Source organism: Canis lupus, chromosome 34, assembly GCF_003254725.2.
Source record: "Canis lupus dingo isolate Sandy chromosome 34, ASM325472v2, whole genome shotgun sequence".
Classification (NCBI taxonomy): Eukaryota; Metazoa; Chordata; class Mammalia; order Carnivora; family Canidae; genus Canis; species Canis lupus.
Window position 1 is genome coordinate 16583279 of NC_064276.1, and position 18775 is coordinate 16602053.

Consider the following 18775-nt stretch of genomic DNA (forward strand, 5'->3'; position numbering starts at 1 on the left):
AGGGTTTAAGTAATCTATTGCAGGGCATTTAGATTTTTGTAAGTATTTTCTGTTAATACAACATTGAACGTTTCTGTAGATAAATCTTTCCACATATTCCTGATTATTTCCTGAGAATAGATTGTTAGAAAGGGGCTTGCTGGTCAAACAATATACTTTTTTTTTTTTAAGTAATCTCTGTACCCAACATGGAGCTCGAATTTACAACTACAAGATCAAGAGTTAACATGCTCTACTGACCGAGCCAGCGAGGTGCCCCAATGTACGTTTCTTTAAAGGCTATTGATAAATATAACTGAATTCTTCTTTTATAATACCATATTAAGATAATAAACATTTACATTAGGATTCTGAATGTAGTCAAATTCTTCGTCTTATAGCATTCCAACTTAACTCTATGGTCAGTAGATAAAACCCAATTCTGTAAAAGGAGACAGGTTTTTATTTATCAATTTTTATTAAAATGAGAGTATTCTAAGTAAGATATATTAATTATATGATTTTGTTATAGTGTTTACACCAAAATGAGACTATGTAGTTTGAATGCTGCATTTTTTTATATATTGAAATGTGTTTTTGTTTTGTTTTGTTTTTTACTTTTAGCCACATAAAAAGGATCCTTAACAGTCATTTCTCAACAATTATATAGTCAACTGATGTAACAATGGTACTAATATTGGGACGAAGACTAAACAGAGAGGATCTCGGGGTGCGTGATTCCCCAGCAACTAAGCGTAAAGTTTTTGAAATGGACCCTAAATCTCTGACAGGCCATGAGTTTTTTGACTTCTCTTCAGGATCATCCCATGCTGAAAATATACTCCAGATATTCAATGAATTCCGAGACAGCCGCTTATTCACAGACGTCATCATTTGTGTGGAAGGCAAAGAATTTCCTTGCCATAGAGCTGTTCTCTCAGCCTGTAGTAGCTACTTCAGAGCTATGTTTTGTAATGACCACAGAGAAAGCCGAGAAATGTTGGTTGAGATCAATGGTATTTTAGCTGAAGCCATGGAATGTTTTTTGCAGTATGTTTATACTGGAAAGGTAAAGATCACTACAGAGAATGTACAGTATCTTTTTGAAACATCAAGTCTCTTTCAGATTAGCGTTCTTCGTGATGCTTGTGCCAAGTTCTTAGAGGAGCAACTTGATCCTTGTAACTGCTTAGGAATCCAGCGCTTTGCTGATACCCATTCTCTCAAAACACTCTTCACAAAATGCAAGAATTTTGCATTACAGACGTTTGAAGATGTGTCCCAGCATGAAGAATTTCTTGAGCTTGACAAAGATGAGCTTATTGATTATATTTGTAGTGATGAACTTGTTATTGGTAAAGAGGAGATGGTTTTTGAAGCCGTCATGCGTTGGGTCTATCGTGCTGTTGATCTGAGAAGACCACTGTTACATGAGCTCCTGACACATGTGAGACTCCCTCTTTTGCATCCTAACTACTTTGTGCAAACAGTTGAGGTGGACCAATTGATCCAGAATTCTCCTGAGTGTTATCAGCTGTTGCATGAAGCAAGACGGTACCACATACTTGGGAATGAAATGATGTCCCCAAGGACTAGGCCACGCAGGTGAGAAAATGATTTATAAATGAACTACAACATAATTATCAAAAGTTTTTATTTTTAAAATATTTTTTAGCTTCCTGAGTGAAATCTCAGAGTAGTCCTATGTATTGTCTTTGTGTGGCTTTATATAATCTATAATACTGTTTTTGAGTTATGTAAATGATTAAAATGTCTCTCCCTCCCCCCTAAAAGTTTTTTTTTAAAAGTCTCTCCCAATGAAGACTAGATTCAACAATAGCATTCTTTGTTATTCTGAGCTATGAAGGGGGTATTCCAAAGTGTCTTTACAACTATGAATGCCTCAACGTATTTCTGCTTATTTCTCTTAATCTTTGTAGGATCTCAAATCACTCCACTTTTCTTTCCAAAGAGTCTTTGGAGATAAAGTAGACTAAAGGCTTTAGTAGACTCTCTTGTACTGCCTCTACATATAAAAAACAATTGGCAGGGGTGCCCTCAAGGCTAAGTTGGTTAAGTATCTGACTCTTGATTTTGGCGTCAGGTCACGACCTCAGGGTCATGAGATCAAGCCCCACATTGGACTCAGCATTCTGAGGAGTCTGAGATTTTCTCTCTCTCTCAAATAAAATAAAATTAAATAAATAAATAGATAAATAGGCAAATTCACAGACTTCCTTGTATCCTAACAGATGACTTGAAATATAAAGGTGAAGTAAGTAAGCTGGTATATATTGGGTGGATTTTTGGATGTAAAACCCAGGTTTCAGATCTCTTCTTATTGCCACAGTTATTTAATGTCAATGTCAATTTTTAAATTTTTTTCTGATTTTTTTTTAAGATTTTATTCATTTGTTTATGAGAGAGAGAGAGGCAGAGACATAGGCAGAGGGAGAAGCAGGCTCCATTCAGGGAGCCTGATGTGGGACTCGATCCCGGGACTCCAGGATCACGCCCTGAGCCAAAGGCAGATGCCCAACTGCTGAGCCACCCAGGCATCCCAATTTTTTTCTGATTATATAAATTATATTATTAAAGAGAATTTGGAAAATTTATGTTTAGAATAGGAATTTAGTTCAGTATTATACTTGTATTGTCTTATAGTACATTATTTCAGTAAAACATACAGATTTTAATTCATAAGCTATAGAAAAATAATATCCATGTCTTAATATTTGAAGAAGTAATATTAAATATACTATGAATAAGCAAGAAATGGCTATTGTGAGAAATAAATTGTGGTAAAAACATACAGCATAATTGTGGTAAAAACATACAGCATAAATGTATCATCTTAACCAATTTTAATAAGTGTACCACTCGGGATCCCTGGGTGGCGCAGCGGTTTGGCGCCTGCCTTTGGCCCAGGGCGCGATCCTGGAGACTGGGATCGAATCCCACGTCAGGCTCCCAGTGCATGGAGCCTGCTTCTCCCTCTGCCTATGTCTCTGCCTCTCTCTTTCTCTCTCTGTGACTATCATAAATAAATAAAAATTAAAAAAAATAAAATAAAATAAAAAAAATAAGTGTACCACTCAGTAGTGTTAAATATATTCACGTTGTGAAACTGGTGATTTTTATTTTCTCATATTATCTCCACTTTTCCTATAAATTTACTAGAGCATAGCTCTCAAACCAAAATTTTAGCTTTGATTTTGATTATTATTGTTTTGGAATGTGATTAAAATTCAGCATATTGGATCCCTGGGTGGCACAGCGGTTTGGCACCTGCCTTTGGCCCAGGGCGCGATCCTGGAGACCCGGGATTGAATCCCACGTCGGGCCCCCGGTGCATGGAGCCTGCTTCTCCCTCTGCCTATCTCTCTGCCTCTCTCTCTCTCTCTCTCTCTCTCTCTCTCTCTGTGACTATCATAAATAAATTTTAAAAATTAAAAAAAAATAAAATTCAGCATATTATGAAGATAGCACCCTTTAAAATCTACACTAGTTTGAATATAGCAAGATTTAGTCTGTTTCCTCATATCTAAAATGAGAATGATGATAAATAGTATTTATCTCACAAGCTCTGCCACTGAAACTATTAAATGCAGTCATCCTTAAGGTACTCATCATAGAAAGTGGTGCATAGAAGTACTTAAAAATTATTATTTATGTAGTGTAACATAAGTCTGACTGACTTTAAGAAAATTCCAAGAGCACCTGGTTGACACTGCTAGTTAAGTGTCTGACTTTTGGTTTCCGCTCAGGTCCTATCAGGATCTTGAGATCAAGCCTGGCGTGGGGCTCCCCTCTCAGCTCACAGTCTTCTTAAGACTCTCTTTCCCTCTTCCTCTGCCCCTCCCTCCCCTACGTGCACATTCATGCACATGGTCTCTCTAAAATAAATTTTAAAAACTCCCAGTACTTAACAGGCTGAACTTTTTATAAATTGGATACGATATTGGGTGATTATTACAAAAACTAATGTAATATTTCTTTGTATTTGTGTTACAGTGCATGTTTTTCTTCAAAGTCAACTGAATTTAGTGAAAATAATTGCTTTATAAGAAAAATATACTTTCAGTTTTTTAACAAAGGACACAAAACATTTAATTTTCTTACATACATATATTAATTTTTTAAGTTGTTACTTTTTTTAAGGACTATTAAGAAAATTGAGTATTTTTTTTCCAAACAGAATCCCCTTACAGCAGACAGAATGGTTTTGGGTCAAACAGGAGTGATAATAACTTTCCTGTGTATATCTCCTATATATACATAGGATTAGAATTAGAGACCAAGGAGTATATGTTGTAAAATCAAATTAAGTTATTTATTATTAACATTATTTATAAAAATATGACCTAAATGAAATAAGATTGCAGCCTAAAGGTCTTTAGGCTGGGGCACCTCGGTAGCTCAGTCGTATAGGCATCTGCCTTTGGCTCCTATCATGGCCCAAAAGTCCTGGGATTGAGCCCCGCATCATGCTCCCTCCCCAAGCAGGGAGCCTGCTTCTCCCTCTCCCTCTGCCCTTCCCCTTGCTTGTAAGCTCTCTGGCTCTATCTCTCTCTCTCAAATAAATCTTAAAAAAATAAAAAGTTAATTAGGCCTAGGTAATAAATAGATAATTTTTCAATTCACTTATATATATATTTTAAAGATTTTATTGATTTATTTCGGGGGGGTAGAGTATGCGTAAGCATACATGCACATAAGAGCAGGAGGAAGGAGAAGCAAACTCCTTGCTAAGCAGGAAGCCAATGTGGGGCTCCATCCCAGGACACTGGGATCGTAACGTTATCCCAAGGTAGACACTTAACTGAGCCATCCAGGCACCTCTAATTTTTTTTTTTAAGATTTTATTTATTTATTCATAGAGACAGAGAGAAAAAGAGAGAGGCAGAGACACAGGCAGAGGGAGAAGAAGCAGGCATCATACAGAGAGCCCTACGTGGGACTCGATCCAGGGTCTCCAGGATCACGCCCTGGGCTGCAGGCGGCGCTAAACCCCTGCGCCACCGGAGCTGCCTAGGCACCCCTAATTTTATTTGATTTGTAAAAATGTATTTTACATCCAATTTCTAAGGAAATCAATCCATTTCATACAATGAAACACATCTATATATATGATTGCGATGTCATCTTTCTTTAGGGGGCAAGTAGGAAAAAACCAAACTATAGTTACATGGAATTTGCAGACTGTTGTAATTATAATAGAAGATACCTCTTTTATGTAGATATTGCATGAGGAATGTAAAAAGAAATCCTTTATTTTACAACTCTACCATCACCTCCTATTCCTTATATTCCTTCACACTTACCTGTTACTGCATATTAGTACCAATCACTAGGAATTTGATTATCTGAACAATGTGTATTGTTTGTCAGGTTTCCCTCTTTCTGAGAAACTCCAAACTTCTTTGAAAGAGTAGTGATGTCTCTACTTCAACTACAGTTCACTCTTTTGACTTTCTCTGCACTCTACTGAAACTCCTCTCAATCAGGCCATCATTCACCTTCTATTTGTTGTTAGCCTCTTTTCAATCTTTATTCACCTTGATCTCTCTTTAGGAATTGACTTTATCAATCGCTTTACTTTTTCTTGAAACTCCTCTATTAGCTTCCAGAACATCGTTTTCCTCATGATCCTCTTTTCCAGCTGCTCTTTTTCCATTTGATGGTTCTATATCTAGCCTTCGAAATGTTGATGATCCCCTTGGTTCACATCTCTCTGTCATGCCTTATATCACATCTTCCTAGGTGTTCTCATCTACTTTCTTGGTTTTAATTACCATGCATGCTATTGACTATCAAACCTATAACTCCAGTCCAGATTTTTTTTTCATTTGTTCATCTACTCATTCAACCAATTTTTAAAAATTTTATTTATTTATCTGTTTAGGATGTGTCTTTAAAACAGTAACATAGTCAAAATAGCATCCCACTTAAAGTTAATATTTCTTTCATATTAACTAATACCCCATCCATAGTCATATTTCTCCAGTCTTTTGCAAACTGTTCTTTAATGAACCTTGATCCAATCCAGGACTACTCATTGCATCTGATTATTCCCATTAAGTCTCTTTTATTCCAGAACAGTTTGTTTTTCATGATTTTAATTTGCTGAAGGGCAAGTTATCCAGAAAAATATTTCACCTTCTATATTAGGTTGCTTCCTTATGCTGTCACTTAGCTGAATTTAGCTGTGTTTCCTGGAAACTAGAAGTTAGCTCTACAAACTTCAACTTGATGGAGACAAGTTAAATATTTTTGACTAGAATTCATCCTAGGTAATGTGTATATTGCATTGCATTGCATTGCATTAGGAGGCACAGCCTATCTGGTTGTCCCACGATTGCTGATGCAAAGATTAGCTCTAGATTGGGATGATAACAGTCTGTTCCCATCACTGTATAGTTAGGTCATAGTCCTCACATCAGCCAGTATTTCTTCAGTGTTTACCCTGTGCCAAGTGTTGTCCAGAGTTCAACCCATACTGAATATTCTACCTATATGTACCCAAATGTCTCTTAAATAAGAAAGAAACACCAACATATATTAAAAACAGAGTATGATTGCAGTTACCTAGAAAGAGGGTATGAGCCAATTTAAGAGCACAAAAACTTTGATAATCTGCACTACCAGTTGTAAACCCTTGGGAGAAAAAACAATAGAGACCAATCATAGGAATGCTAGGAATAGTTGTCTTTTTATTGATATCTATTATGCAACTTTAAGAATAGTAAAGCTGGGGATCCCTGGGTGGCTCGGTGGTTTAGCGCCTGCCTTCAGCCCAGGGCGTAATCTGGGAGTTCCGGGATCGAGTCCCGCATTGGGCTCCCTGCATGGAGCCTGCTTCTCCCTCTGCCTGTGTCTCTGCCTGTGTGTGTGTGTGTGTGTGTGTGTGTGTGTGTGTGTGTGTCTCATGAATAAATAAATAAAATCTTTAAAAAAAATAGTAAAGCTTAGGAATAGTTGTCTTTCTATTAATATCTGTTATGCAACTTTAAATCTCTACTAATACATAATGCTATTTTTTAATAAACAAGTGCAAGTATCATGATGTGTTCAGAGTAATAATGGCTTCAGAATCAGGTGTGGACTAGGATCTGGCTCTGCAAATAGTTATTCCATGACCTTAGGCAAAACATTGCAACTTCTTTATCCATTTTCTCATCTGTAAAATAAGCATAATACCACCTCATAAAATTGTGAGGATTGGAAATATAGTATGAAAAGAACATAAGCTGGTATTTCACACAAAAATGCACATAAAAATTTTTGCTTGTTTCATAAGGAAAATAATCAAAATTTTTACAGAATAGGAAATGTAGTTTGAAAGACAAGAAATACTTGATATCAAATGGTTTGTTTTAAGAATAATTTGTTCATCCCTGTGGAAAAAAATTCACACTCTTTGCCACATTCCATTGAGCAATAGAGATAGCTAAGATTTAGTAAGCTTGTCATTTTGAGATTGGAGTCAATTAAGTATTTTTCTAATACTTTCTACTATCTCTTGTCTAATAGTCAGTTAATATATAATGAAAATTATGTCCATAATGAAGATGAGGTTCAAGTTCCTATTGGAAGCCAAATCATATTATAATTAATATTATTTTTAAGAGCCAAAGGTAGAAGCTCAACTGTTGAGCCACCCAGGTGCCCCTGTTCTAATCCCTCTTAAGAATGATAATCTACTGTATTATAGGATGCATAGTTTTACCGTTTTTCTACATGTTCATTTTTATTTTTAACTTAAACATTTTTCATAAAAGTATACATTTAAGTCTACCTCATCCGACCCTTGATATATCAGTTCTCCCCAAAGGATACCAGCGTTAGGAGTTTTCTGAACTCTTTAAAAATATTCTTTGCATATGGAAGTGGATGTGTATATACACACAAATACTTCCCTACTTTTTTACTTTCCTACTTTTTTACTTCCCTACTTTTTTGTATACATTCAGTTTTCCACCTTGTTTTCATGATTTATAAGTGTCTTGGAGATTATTCCACATCAAAGCATACAGATATTTAAGTCAGTCTGTTCAGCATATTCTCTTACTATGGACAGATCACTAAGTGGGAAGCCAAGTTTTCAAAGGTTGTTGGCGAGTTTGGAATCCAAACAAAGGGAGTTAATAGATCTTTAGAACTGGAGTCCTCTCAGCTAGTAAAGCTTGAGGAAGTCTCATCCACCATAAAAATCTTCTTACCAAAGAACCAGTAATGTTCAAGTTAACTAAGATTCTCTTTCCCTTAGACAAGAACTTGAATAGGCACAAGAGATGTTTGCCTCTGTGATTATTTACTTTTTCATTCATTTATTTATTGCATCTATGATTAACCAATCCCTCTTTTTGATACATAGTTCTTTAGATCTATTCATACAGTTTAGTAACTGTCATACCTTACAGACTAGAGAGCCATGTAGTCTCTTTAGGGCTTCAAGTCTCATATTTCTATTTTATTTTGTTTGATGGGTCAGTTTTCAGATATTTTGAGTCTTGGAGTGGTGAGTAGATCATATTACTAATATCTTTCCCTTCTTTCTTCCAATATCCTGCTGTATTGAAACACTGCCTTTCCTATTGTGCTTTTTAAATATGTTCAGTTATTCTTCTCATTAACCATTAACCATTGCATTGACTCCTTTTATTAATGAGAGTTAGTTTAGCAGTTCACCTGTCTCTGGCATATATTGCATTAATAATAAGTAGGTCTGTTATGTCAGCCAACAAGTCCTGTATTTTGCCTTTTGAGATTCTTAACTGAATCTGATAATTATATGTTTTGTTCATCCAGTTTAGAATGTCCTATGGATTTATAATTATTTTATCTTTCATATAATGTAACCATTCTAACACAGTAAATATTTTATCACATCAAAATCAGAATTTTCACTTTAAAGCATTAATAAAATAAAGTAACATTCACTTTAAAAAATAGATTGAATGGGCTATCCAGACTTTTATTCATCTTATACTATCATCTTGACTGCCTTTTTTTCCAGGTGCTATTATTAGCTGAAGTGACCTGTTTCCTTTAAGGCAGTCTTTTCCCTGCTTTAGATAAAAATTTTTCCAAGCTCAAGAAATAATTTTTTGGAGAGAGACAGCATATGCATGCAAGCAGAGAAGAGGGGCAGAGGGAGAAAAACTCAAGCAGACTCCACACTGAGCTGGGAGCATGACTCAGGCTCAATCCCACAACCCGAGATCATGACCTGAGCGAAGACCAGGAGTTGGACACTTAGCCAACTGAGCCATCCAGGCACCTCTAAAAATAACTTTTATTGGGTTAATAGTCTCTAATGAGAATACTAGACTTGTCTCTGATTTGGTTGCAAATAAGACCTTCAGTACAGGCAAAACTACAGTTTGTTGATCCTTTCAGATAAAAACACATTCCTGGTAGATACTGAAGTAATCCTTTATTTAGTGGGACCAATTGTTTTAGTCATTAGGTGTTTTGTTTTGTTTTGTTTTTAATCATTAGCTTTTTGTGCTATTTTCTCTTTTTGTTCCAAGGTACAAAAACAGACAATATATGCTTATTAAGCTAAGAAGTCTTGAAAAAGGCAAGCAAGTTTAAGCAAAAAGAAATGATAAAATAAATCAAATATGGGACGCCTGAGTGGCTCATTTGTTTAAATGTCCCACTCTTGACTTTGGCTCACATCGTGATCTCAGGCTTTTGAGATTGAGCCCAGTGTGGAGCCCCATGCTAGGGAGTGGAGCCTGCTTAATATTCTCTCTCCTTCTCCCTCTCTGTTCCCCACACACTGCTCTGCCCTCTGTCTATAAGAAGAAAACAAGAATTTAAAAATAAAATGTTATAAAGAAAGTGTAAAACACAATTCTATAATATATAATAGTTACCTTGATTTTATATTTAAAAAATTGGGAGTGGTTGAACCCCAATAATAGTGTTTAGCAACTTTTGTTTTGAGCAATTGATAAATAAGGCTTTGAGGAAAATAACATGAATTTGTTCGAGAAGTATTTTAAGTATAATTTTAGGAAATGATAACTTTTATGGAAAGAAAGAAAAGTTAATCATATCAAGTATCTGGTGTTATTCTTTATTTACTTTAATAGTTTCATTTTGCAATTATTTGGAAAATAGCATTGATAATATTTCAGTCTTTCTAATAAAGTTTTACTGTATACTAGATTAGGGTAATATGATTTACTGGGTTCCAAAAGTAGTTTTTATTGCATCTGTGAACAAGAATCTGTTCTACAATATATTTTTCTGATTTTATAATGGAAAAGTGTGCCTGGCATGGGACAGATGAATGATTATTAGCTGAAAAAGCTGTGAGTAAACATAGCTAGAATATAGTGTCTCTGTTTATAGTGTCTCTGTTAAAGTGGCATACCAGTATTGCTTAATTTTGATTTTTTTTTCTAGTGTAATTGTGAAACATCATATTGACTAAAACTACAAATCAGTATTCTGATGTGGTATTTTTTCTTTCCACATTTAAGTTAAGAGAAGAGGGATTGTTAGCATTTTGCTTCATGAAATTAAAATTGTAACAACCATAAAATGTATTTACAGGAACTTTTTCACTTCAATTATATTTGTGAAAAAATACAAAATCCAAATAATTTTAAAATTCCAAATTTTATATTGAGCCTTATGAGTAACAAAGAACCTGGATAAACTTTTAGTTTTTCCTTATCTATCTTAAATTTATTTATTTTATTTTTTTTTTTTAAAGTCTTTTTTTTTAAGATTTTATCTTTTTAATTTTTATTTGTTTATGATAATCACAGAGAGAGAGAGAGAGAGAGAGAGAGGCAGAGATACAGGCAGAGGGAGAAGCAGGCTCCATGCACCGGGAGCCCGATGTGGGATTCGATCCCGGGTCTCCAGGACCGCGCCCTGGGCCAAAGGCAGACGCCAAACCGCTGCGCCACCCAGGGATCCCCTATCTTAAATTTAAACTACAAAATAAAAAGTCTATTAACATAAACCTTAGGATTCTCTTAGTGCTCTAAATGTTTTTTCCATTCAAAAAAAATAGTCCATGCTCATTATCATTTTGAAAATTCGTGTTGATAGAAAAAAAGGAAGCGGGATCCCTGGGTGACGCAGCGGTTTGGCGCCTGCCTTTGGCCCAGGGCGCAATCCTGGAGACCCGGGATCGAATCCCACATCAGGCTCCTGGTGCATGGAGCCTGCTTCTCCCTCTACCTGTGTCTCTGCCTCTCTGTCTCTCTCTCTCTCTCTGTGACTATCATAAGTAAATAAAAATTTAAAAAAATTTTTTAAAAAAAGGAAGCCATACTATCTAGAGATATCATTAGCACTTTGATATATTCTTTCCAGACACAGTTTTTACATAGTATTGATCAGACCTTCTGTACAATTTTTTTGTGTTGCTTTTTCCTTTCACATTCCTTGTTATAAACTCCGTTAACACTTTTAAGTGACTGCTCAGTGTTTTAATTCAGATTAGTTTAATTTACTTTAAAAATTATTTTGAAAAATAGTTTCTGAACAAATAAATATACTTCTTTAAAGGGTACTTAGATTATACTATGAATTAATTTTTTTAGAACTAGCAATCTAGGGCACCTGGGTGGTTCAGTATGAACTCCAGGTCTTGGGATTGAGCCCCCAGCATTGGGCTCCTCTCTCTCTGCCCCTCCTCCTTCTCTTGCTCTCTCAAATAAATAAATAATATATTTTTAAAAAAAAGAACTAGCAATCTGATGAAAAAGCACCATTTTCCTACATTATCTCACCTTAGTGTGGCTATACATATCTGAATTACTACAAGACTGCATTTGAAAGTTATCCTTATTAATACTAGGATTCCAGTTTAGTTAGGTAGGATCTTTGGACTGCTTTACAATTTTTAAGGCAGAACTCCATAGAAAAGAAAAGATCCATCCATAGGAATTTCTGTGGAAAATGATGTCACTAAGTCCCTTGCAAATGTTTGTTTTCAAAGTCATTGGCAGCCTGTATTATTTGGCACATGCTCAGAGAATAAACTTAACTGTTTATAATAGTGTTTTACTTTCTTTATGATAATATGTTTTTAGAGTTTTCAACAATCTTGAGTGTATTTTATTATTTATATATTCTTATAATAATTATTTTAGGTCAACTGGCTATTCTGAGGTGATAGTTGTCGTTGGAGGCTGTGAACGTGTTGGAGGATTTAATCTTCCATACACTGAGTGCTATGATCCTGTGACAGGAGAGTGGAAATCTTTGGCTAAGCTTCCAGAATTTACCAAATCAGAGTATGCAGTCTGTGCTCTAAGGAATGACATTCTTGTTTCAGGTAAATGGAGAATAATTATAGTAGCTACTTTTAATTTGAACACAGCTTGGCTGTTTTAAGTAGTAGTGTCTCAGAAGAAAACCGTGAAAGTGAATATGCCCACTTTGAGCAGAAGAGTTTATACAACAAATAAAACCAAGAATGACTTTTTTTCTCTTAAAAACAGGCTCAAGATGATCCAGTGTAATTTATAAAATATCTGTCAGAAAAATACCTTTAATCATATTTCAAATGCTCTCAAATGCATATAGAATATAATTTTTAAAACTTTTACTTGTTAATTTTGTTTAAAGGAACACAGTAAAGTATGCAAAGTGAAAATTACTTAAAGAATTAATTAAGCATCTCTGATCTACCCAGGTTTTCTGAAATTCTACCCAAAGTTTATGAAATAGGATTTTCCTTAAAATTCTTAACTTCTTTTATGTGATGTTACATCTAAAATCTAAGACAATAAAATGATAGGCTTAAACAAAGTATAACTACGTTATCAATGATCCTAAGACTATTATTTGGTTAACAATTTTACCAGCTTCGCAAATTACTGTATTATACGTTGAACAATATAACAATACAGACTTTATTTTGTGTAATAGTATACTTTTGAAAAGATGGGTGATTTTTAAAAATCTTTTAAAAATAACTCTATTTTGGTGCTTCTGATGTCTGATGCAGGTTAATAAGCTTACACGTTTGTAAAAATCATACTCTGCATTTTATTATTTGGGGCCTATGTTTTTCAAGATAACAATCAGCAAAGTTTATATCTGCTCTGTGGAATTGTTTCCATTAACCTTTAAGAGGATCTTTGTGTCATTTATTGAACTGAATTCAAAATTCTTAGACTGGGTGAATAAATCCTATGTTTTAATTATCTTTGCCATGGGCATAAGCCCCTTGGTGATATTTTTGTTATTGTGTATACATTGTTTTTCATTTAAAGGTGGAAGAATCAATGGGCGTGATGTATGGATTTATAACTCACAGTTAAATATTTGGATCAGAGTTGCTTCTCTAAATAAAGGCAGATGGCGTCACAAAATGGCTGTCCTCCTTGGTAAAGTAAGAGAAACCACTTTTTATTACTATTGCTGGCACATTTCCAAAATAAATACTACAACTAAATCCTTTTTACTCACTCTCTGGGTATTTTGGATTCAAATTGTATTTCCTTCCATTTCTAACCTCATTAGATAAACTGAAGATATAAACAATTTGACACTGTACTTTTGAATGGATATTTTGTTCTCCCAATTTGGAATTTGTGGCAGTGAAGCACATTTCTCTTTTCATGCTCCCTTGGAGTCTGAATGCCTAAGAAGCATTGGAAAATAAAGGAGTTACATTGAGTACAAAAACAGGCCAATGTCTAATCCAAGCAGTCTTTTTCCCTTTACTGACTTTGGCAGTCAGGCAGGAGATATATTTACCTAGACTGATGTTATTTTATCTTTTTTCTTTATACAATTTAGGGACAAAACAAGTTTAAAGTAAGTGTTAAGATAAATTCACGAGTGTATTTTAAGGAAAACTGATTACTGATTGCAGCTAATAAATGTTTTAAAATACATAATTTGGGGCGGCCCCAGGTGGCTCAGTGGTTTAATGCCGCTTTCAGCCCAGGACCTGATCCTGAAGACCCGGGATTGAGTCCCACGTCGGGCTCCCTGCATGGAGCCTGCTTCTCCCTCTGCCTGTGTCTCTGTGCCTCTCTCTCTCTGTGTCTCTCATTAATTAATAAATAAAATCTTAAAAAAAGAAAAACATAATTTGGGGGGCTCTTGGGTGGCTCAGTTGGTTAAACGTCTGATGCTTGCTGTCAGCTCAGGTCTTGATCTCAGGGTTCAGGCCCCATATTGGGTTCCATACTGGGTATGGAATCTACTTTATATATTTACATTTATATTTTTTGGTTCAGAACCATTCTTTGTCCTTAGGAACCTGAGAAACACTTGCGGATTAGTGGTTTCCAAACTTTTTAAAAAGCAGCTACACCCTCTTTTATAAAGTTAAAAAAATTAAATCTAACAAAAAAGCCATTATATAGAAAAGGTAAAAAATACAGCAGTATACCAAGGGCTCTTTAGCTTTTCTCTGCCTCCATCTCTATTAGCTCCTCCAAAGCTACCTTAAATTAATGAGCAATCTGAATAAAAGCAGCATACTTACTTGCCACATGTATTTTTGACTGGTTCCCTGATACCACTTTCTAAAAAGATTGCTGCCTCTTAGACCCTCCTGTGGAGAAAACAGAATTGCTCTAATGCAAACAGAGATGGTTCAAGAACTTTTCTCAGCCTCTCATCAGCTCTCATCCTCTTCCCCTATTTCTCCATAGAGGCTTCTTGAAATTTCTGTACTATAGAATATTAGAGTTTCTGAAAGCACAGTTTGAAAGCTACTGTTAATTCCTAAAGATACTGATCTATTGTGCTGCTGCTGTCAACAAGGTCGATGAAATAATGAGGACCTTGAGATAGATGTATTAGAAATAAAATAATTCTATTGGTTATTTTTCCAAAGTCACTAGTTTGTCAGTACCTACTATATTATATATAGTTTTGGTAGCCATGTCTCAAGAATGATAAAATATTACTGAAAGGGGACAGCTAAAATATTCAAGGGTTGGAAAAAGAAGAGATCTGACTAAAAAAATTTCATTTAGACTAAAGGTACAAAGGCAAATGAAAATGATTGATGTCTCAAATATCACGTGTGGATTGGTGAACACAATTTTTTTTGACAAATGTTGGTATATTTGCCTTGAAGTTTCATAAGACTTAGCAATAAATCAAGACATGAAAGAAATCTTTCTACCTTACATATCAAGTATTCACATCATGGAAACTATTATCATAAGAAATTAACAATATAAACTGAATTCAAACATATAAAATTATTTGAATTTATAAATGGCCTCTATTAAGAAAACCTCGGTAAGATAATTTGGAATACTGAATCTAAGAGTAGGAAGGAATCTTAGATAAAATTTCATATAACTTTTTCAATTTATATAGAAACCGAATTCAAAGAGATCAAATCACTTGCCCAAGGTTATACAGAAAGGGATAAAGTAGGGACAAAGCAAAATTCAGATTTTCTTAATCTAGAGGCCTTTCATCTCGATACTCACAACGTATATTTTCAATTTATGCATGCAGGAGAATGGCAATAAACTTTAATCCTCAAAATTATGATATGTGATACTATTACTGTCTGCATTTTTGAATTGAGTAAATAAAGACTAAATCTCAGAAGATAAACTACCCAAGGTTTACATATCATGGCAATGCTAGATATTGAACTCTGCCTCTCCTGACTTCAAAACCATGCCCTTAATTGCTACATTGTACCACAATTTTCATACAGTCTTCCAGCTGAGGGACAGAGGCCTGGGTGGCTCAGTGGTTGAGCATCGCCTTTGGCTCAGGGCATGATCCCAGGGTCCTGGGATGGAGTCCGTCATCGGGCTCCCCGCAGAGAGTCTGCTTCTTCCCCTGCCTATGTCACTGCCTCTCTCTGTATCTCTCATGAATAAATAAATAAAATCTCAAAAAGGAAAAAAAAAGGAATTGAGATATTTTAAGAAAATTAATTTGTGCTGTGAAAGAAGACTCAGTGGGACTTAACAGTTATTTAGATATGAAGGGAGGAATTGATAATGACTGTTGATTAAAGGAATTGTGGATATTAAACTGGAGAAATCTCTTTTAAGAGGTTCTTGGGGCAGCCCGGGTGGCTCAGCGGTTTGGCGCCACCTTCAGCCCAGGATGTGATCTTAGAGACCCAGGATCCAGTCCCAAATCAGGCTCCCTGCATGGAGCCTGCTTCTCCCTCTGCCTGTGTCTCTGCCGCTCTCATATTCTCTCTCTCTCTCTCTCTCATGAATAAATAAATAAGTCTTTAAAAAATAAAAAGTTATGCGCTTCTTGTGTATCTCTTGATTCCTTTTTTTTTTTTTTTTAAGATTTTATTTATTCATGAGAGACAGAGAGAGAGAGGCAGAGACATAGGCAGAGGGAGAAACAGGCTCCACGCAGGGAGCCCGATGTGGGACTCGATCCCAGGTCTCCAGGATTACACCCTGGGCTGAAGGCGGCACTAAACCACTGAGCCACCCGGGCTGCCCTATCTCATAATTCCTAATGGATTATTCTGCGTATAGGTCATTTAATAAATGACTTGTTGATTAGTTCACCTGTCACATGAAGGTATTAATTTGTCTGCCTTCCTCATATTTGTGAAAGCCCTTCGAAATATAGAGTTCATTGTGTGTCAGGTACTTTGTTAAGCAGAGTAGATACTAAAATGAAAAACAGGGACACCTGGGTAGCTCAGCGGTTTGGCACCTGCCTTCAGCCCAGGGCATAATCCTGGAGACCTGGGATCGAGTCCTGCATCAGGCTCCTTGCATGGAGCCTGCTTCTCTCTCTGCCTATACCTCTCTCTCTCTCTCTCTCTCTGTCTCTCTCTGTCTCTCATAAATAAATAAATGAAATCTTTAGGAAATAAATAAATGAAATTAAAAACAAGGCAGGTCCTGCCTTTAGTGATCCTGGAGTCTAGTATTCCTTACCTAATATTTTAGTTTCATAGCTTTATTATTTCATAATAATCAAGTATTTTCATCATCCATGAGTGTGAGCAATCATGTAGTTTTCAAAAACATGCAGTATGACCCTTAAGAGGGTAAAGATTCATTCTTGGGGATAAAAAAAATTATACTCTTTCATAGATAAAGCAGATAAACATACAGTACATAAAAAGATATACAACGTATCTGTGGTATTAAAATTTGATTGGAGGGGGTTATTATGAAAAAGTCTAAAAAGTCTCCTTGGTGGTGATGATAGGGTGCTAATAAAAGTTTCAGAAACCAAGCTAAATATATTGCAATTATAGTTACCAAAGGGCTTTTTAAAGAGGACAAATCCCTTAATTCCTTAGCCAACTAGTCAAAAATTCAGACTTTTGACAATTAAACATTTTTCCATGTATTCCACATATAGGTATATGTTGTTGGAGGCTATGATGGACAAAACAGACTTAGCAGCGTAGAATGTTATGATTCCTTTTCAAATCGATGGACTGAAGTTGCTCCCCTTAAGGAAGCAGTGAGTTCTCCTGCCGTGACTAGCTGTGTAGGCAAATTGTTTGTGATTGGGGGAGGACCTGATGATAATACATGTTCTGATAAGGTAAGCCATGTTCTCTTACAGGAATTACCAATGATGTACACAAGAAGAAAAATACAGAAGGCTTATCAAATAGTTAGGACCCTTAGTGTAAGAAACCTTCTAAAAATTGTCTAGTACTTTATACTCTTAAGGAGAAAACACTGAGTTTCAAGTTACTGAAGTGAAATCCTAATATATATAACAATTTTCTGTATAAAGCATTATCTAGTCTTTTTGAAATAAAACTAATCTCAGCATTGGGATCTTGTACTAAATAAATTGTTGTAAACTTTTTACTGCTATAGTCTATAGAAACAGAAAATTATTCACAAAAACACAGATGGGAAGTAAATTAGCAGAGGATACGATACCGTAACTATACTGCCTTCAACTGGGTCATGTTCTGCATACTTTAAAAGTATGTTTTAGAACAACAGAAAAAAAGGAAAGTAAACTTCTGTAACGTAAATAGAAAACAGCTCAAAGTTGCTGCAGTTCACTGAATTCCTGGAACAAAAGAACATTTGTCATCCTGACACTTCAGAAAATACTGTGTTTATTCTGAAAACAACTATCTGATGCCTAATCTGTTTCACAATTGTTAATTGAATTTTGTCAGACAATTATTATTTAATTAAATTTTAATGTTACATTTTTAGAATTCATTAATTGAGAATTTTGATAATTCAGGGTATACTGAATTGAGATTTACTTGTGTTCTTATGAAGAAAGGACTTCCTAAAAGTATAAAGAAATTGTATTCAGGGCAGCCCGGGTGGCTTAGCGGTTTGGTGCCACCTTCAGTCCAGGGCATGATCTTGGAGATCTGGTGTCGAGTCCCGCATTCGGCTCCCTGCATGGAGCCTGCTTCTCCCTCTGCCTGTGTCTCGTCTCTCTCTCTCTCTCTCTCTCTCTCTCTCTCTGTCCCTCATGAGTAAATAAATAAAATATTTTTTTAAAAAAAGAAAGAAATTGTATTCGGACTGAGGCATAGTTATCCTATGTGACACAATTTTTTAAAAATCTGGACTGTTGGGGTGCTTGACTGGCTAAATCTGTCATGATCTCAGAGTTGTGGGATCCAGCCCTGCATTAGGCTCCACACAACAGGGAATCTGCTTGAGATTTTCTCTTCTCCCTCTGCCTCTCTCCCCCTGCTTGCAGGCACTCCCTCCTCCCTCTCTCTAAAATAAATAAATCTGGGGCACCTGGGTGGCTCAGTGCTTGAGCATCTGCCTTTGGCTCAGGTCATGATCGCAGGGTCCCAGGATTGAGTCCCGCATCGGGCTGTCCATGGGGAGCCTGC

The 18775-nt window shown here is 35.7% G+C and overlaps 1 protein-coding gene across 9 annotated transcripts in view; it reads left to right on the forward strand.

Annotated features, from left to right (window-relative positions):
- The window catches only part of KLHL24 (kelch like family member 24), a 41842-nt gene that overhangs the window by 13674 nt on the left and 9393 nt on the right, over positions 1-18775 (forward strand). For 4 of the 9 annotated variants that reach the window (XM_025451185.3, XM_025451188.3, XM_049105756.1 and 1 more), the window contains 4 exons: positions 604-1584; positions 12108-12292; positions 13236-13354; positions 17302-17490. In XM_025451185.3, the coding sequence (XP_025306970.1) occupies positions 665-1584; positions 12108-12292; positions 13236-13354; positions 17302-17490 (1413 nt within the window). In that variant the 5' untranslated portion in view covers positions 604-664. Of the gene's footprint in view, positions 1-171; positions 263-603; positions 1585-12107; positions 12293-13235; positions 13355-17301; positions 17491-18775 lie in introns of all 9 variants that reach the window. The other 5 variants (XM_035710185.2, XM_049105758.1, XM_049105757.1 and 2 more) reach the window with 2 other exon arrangements.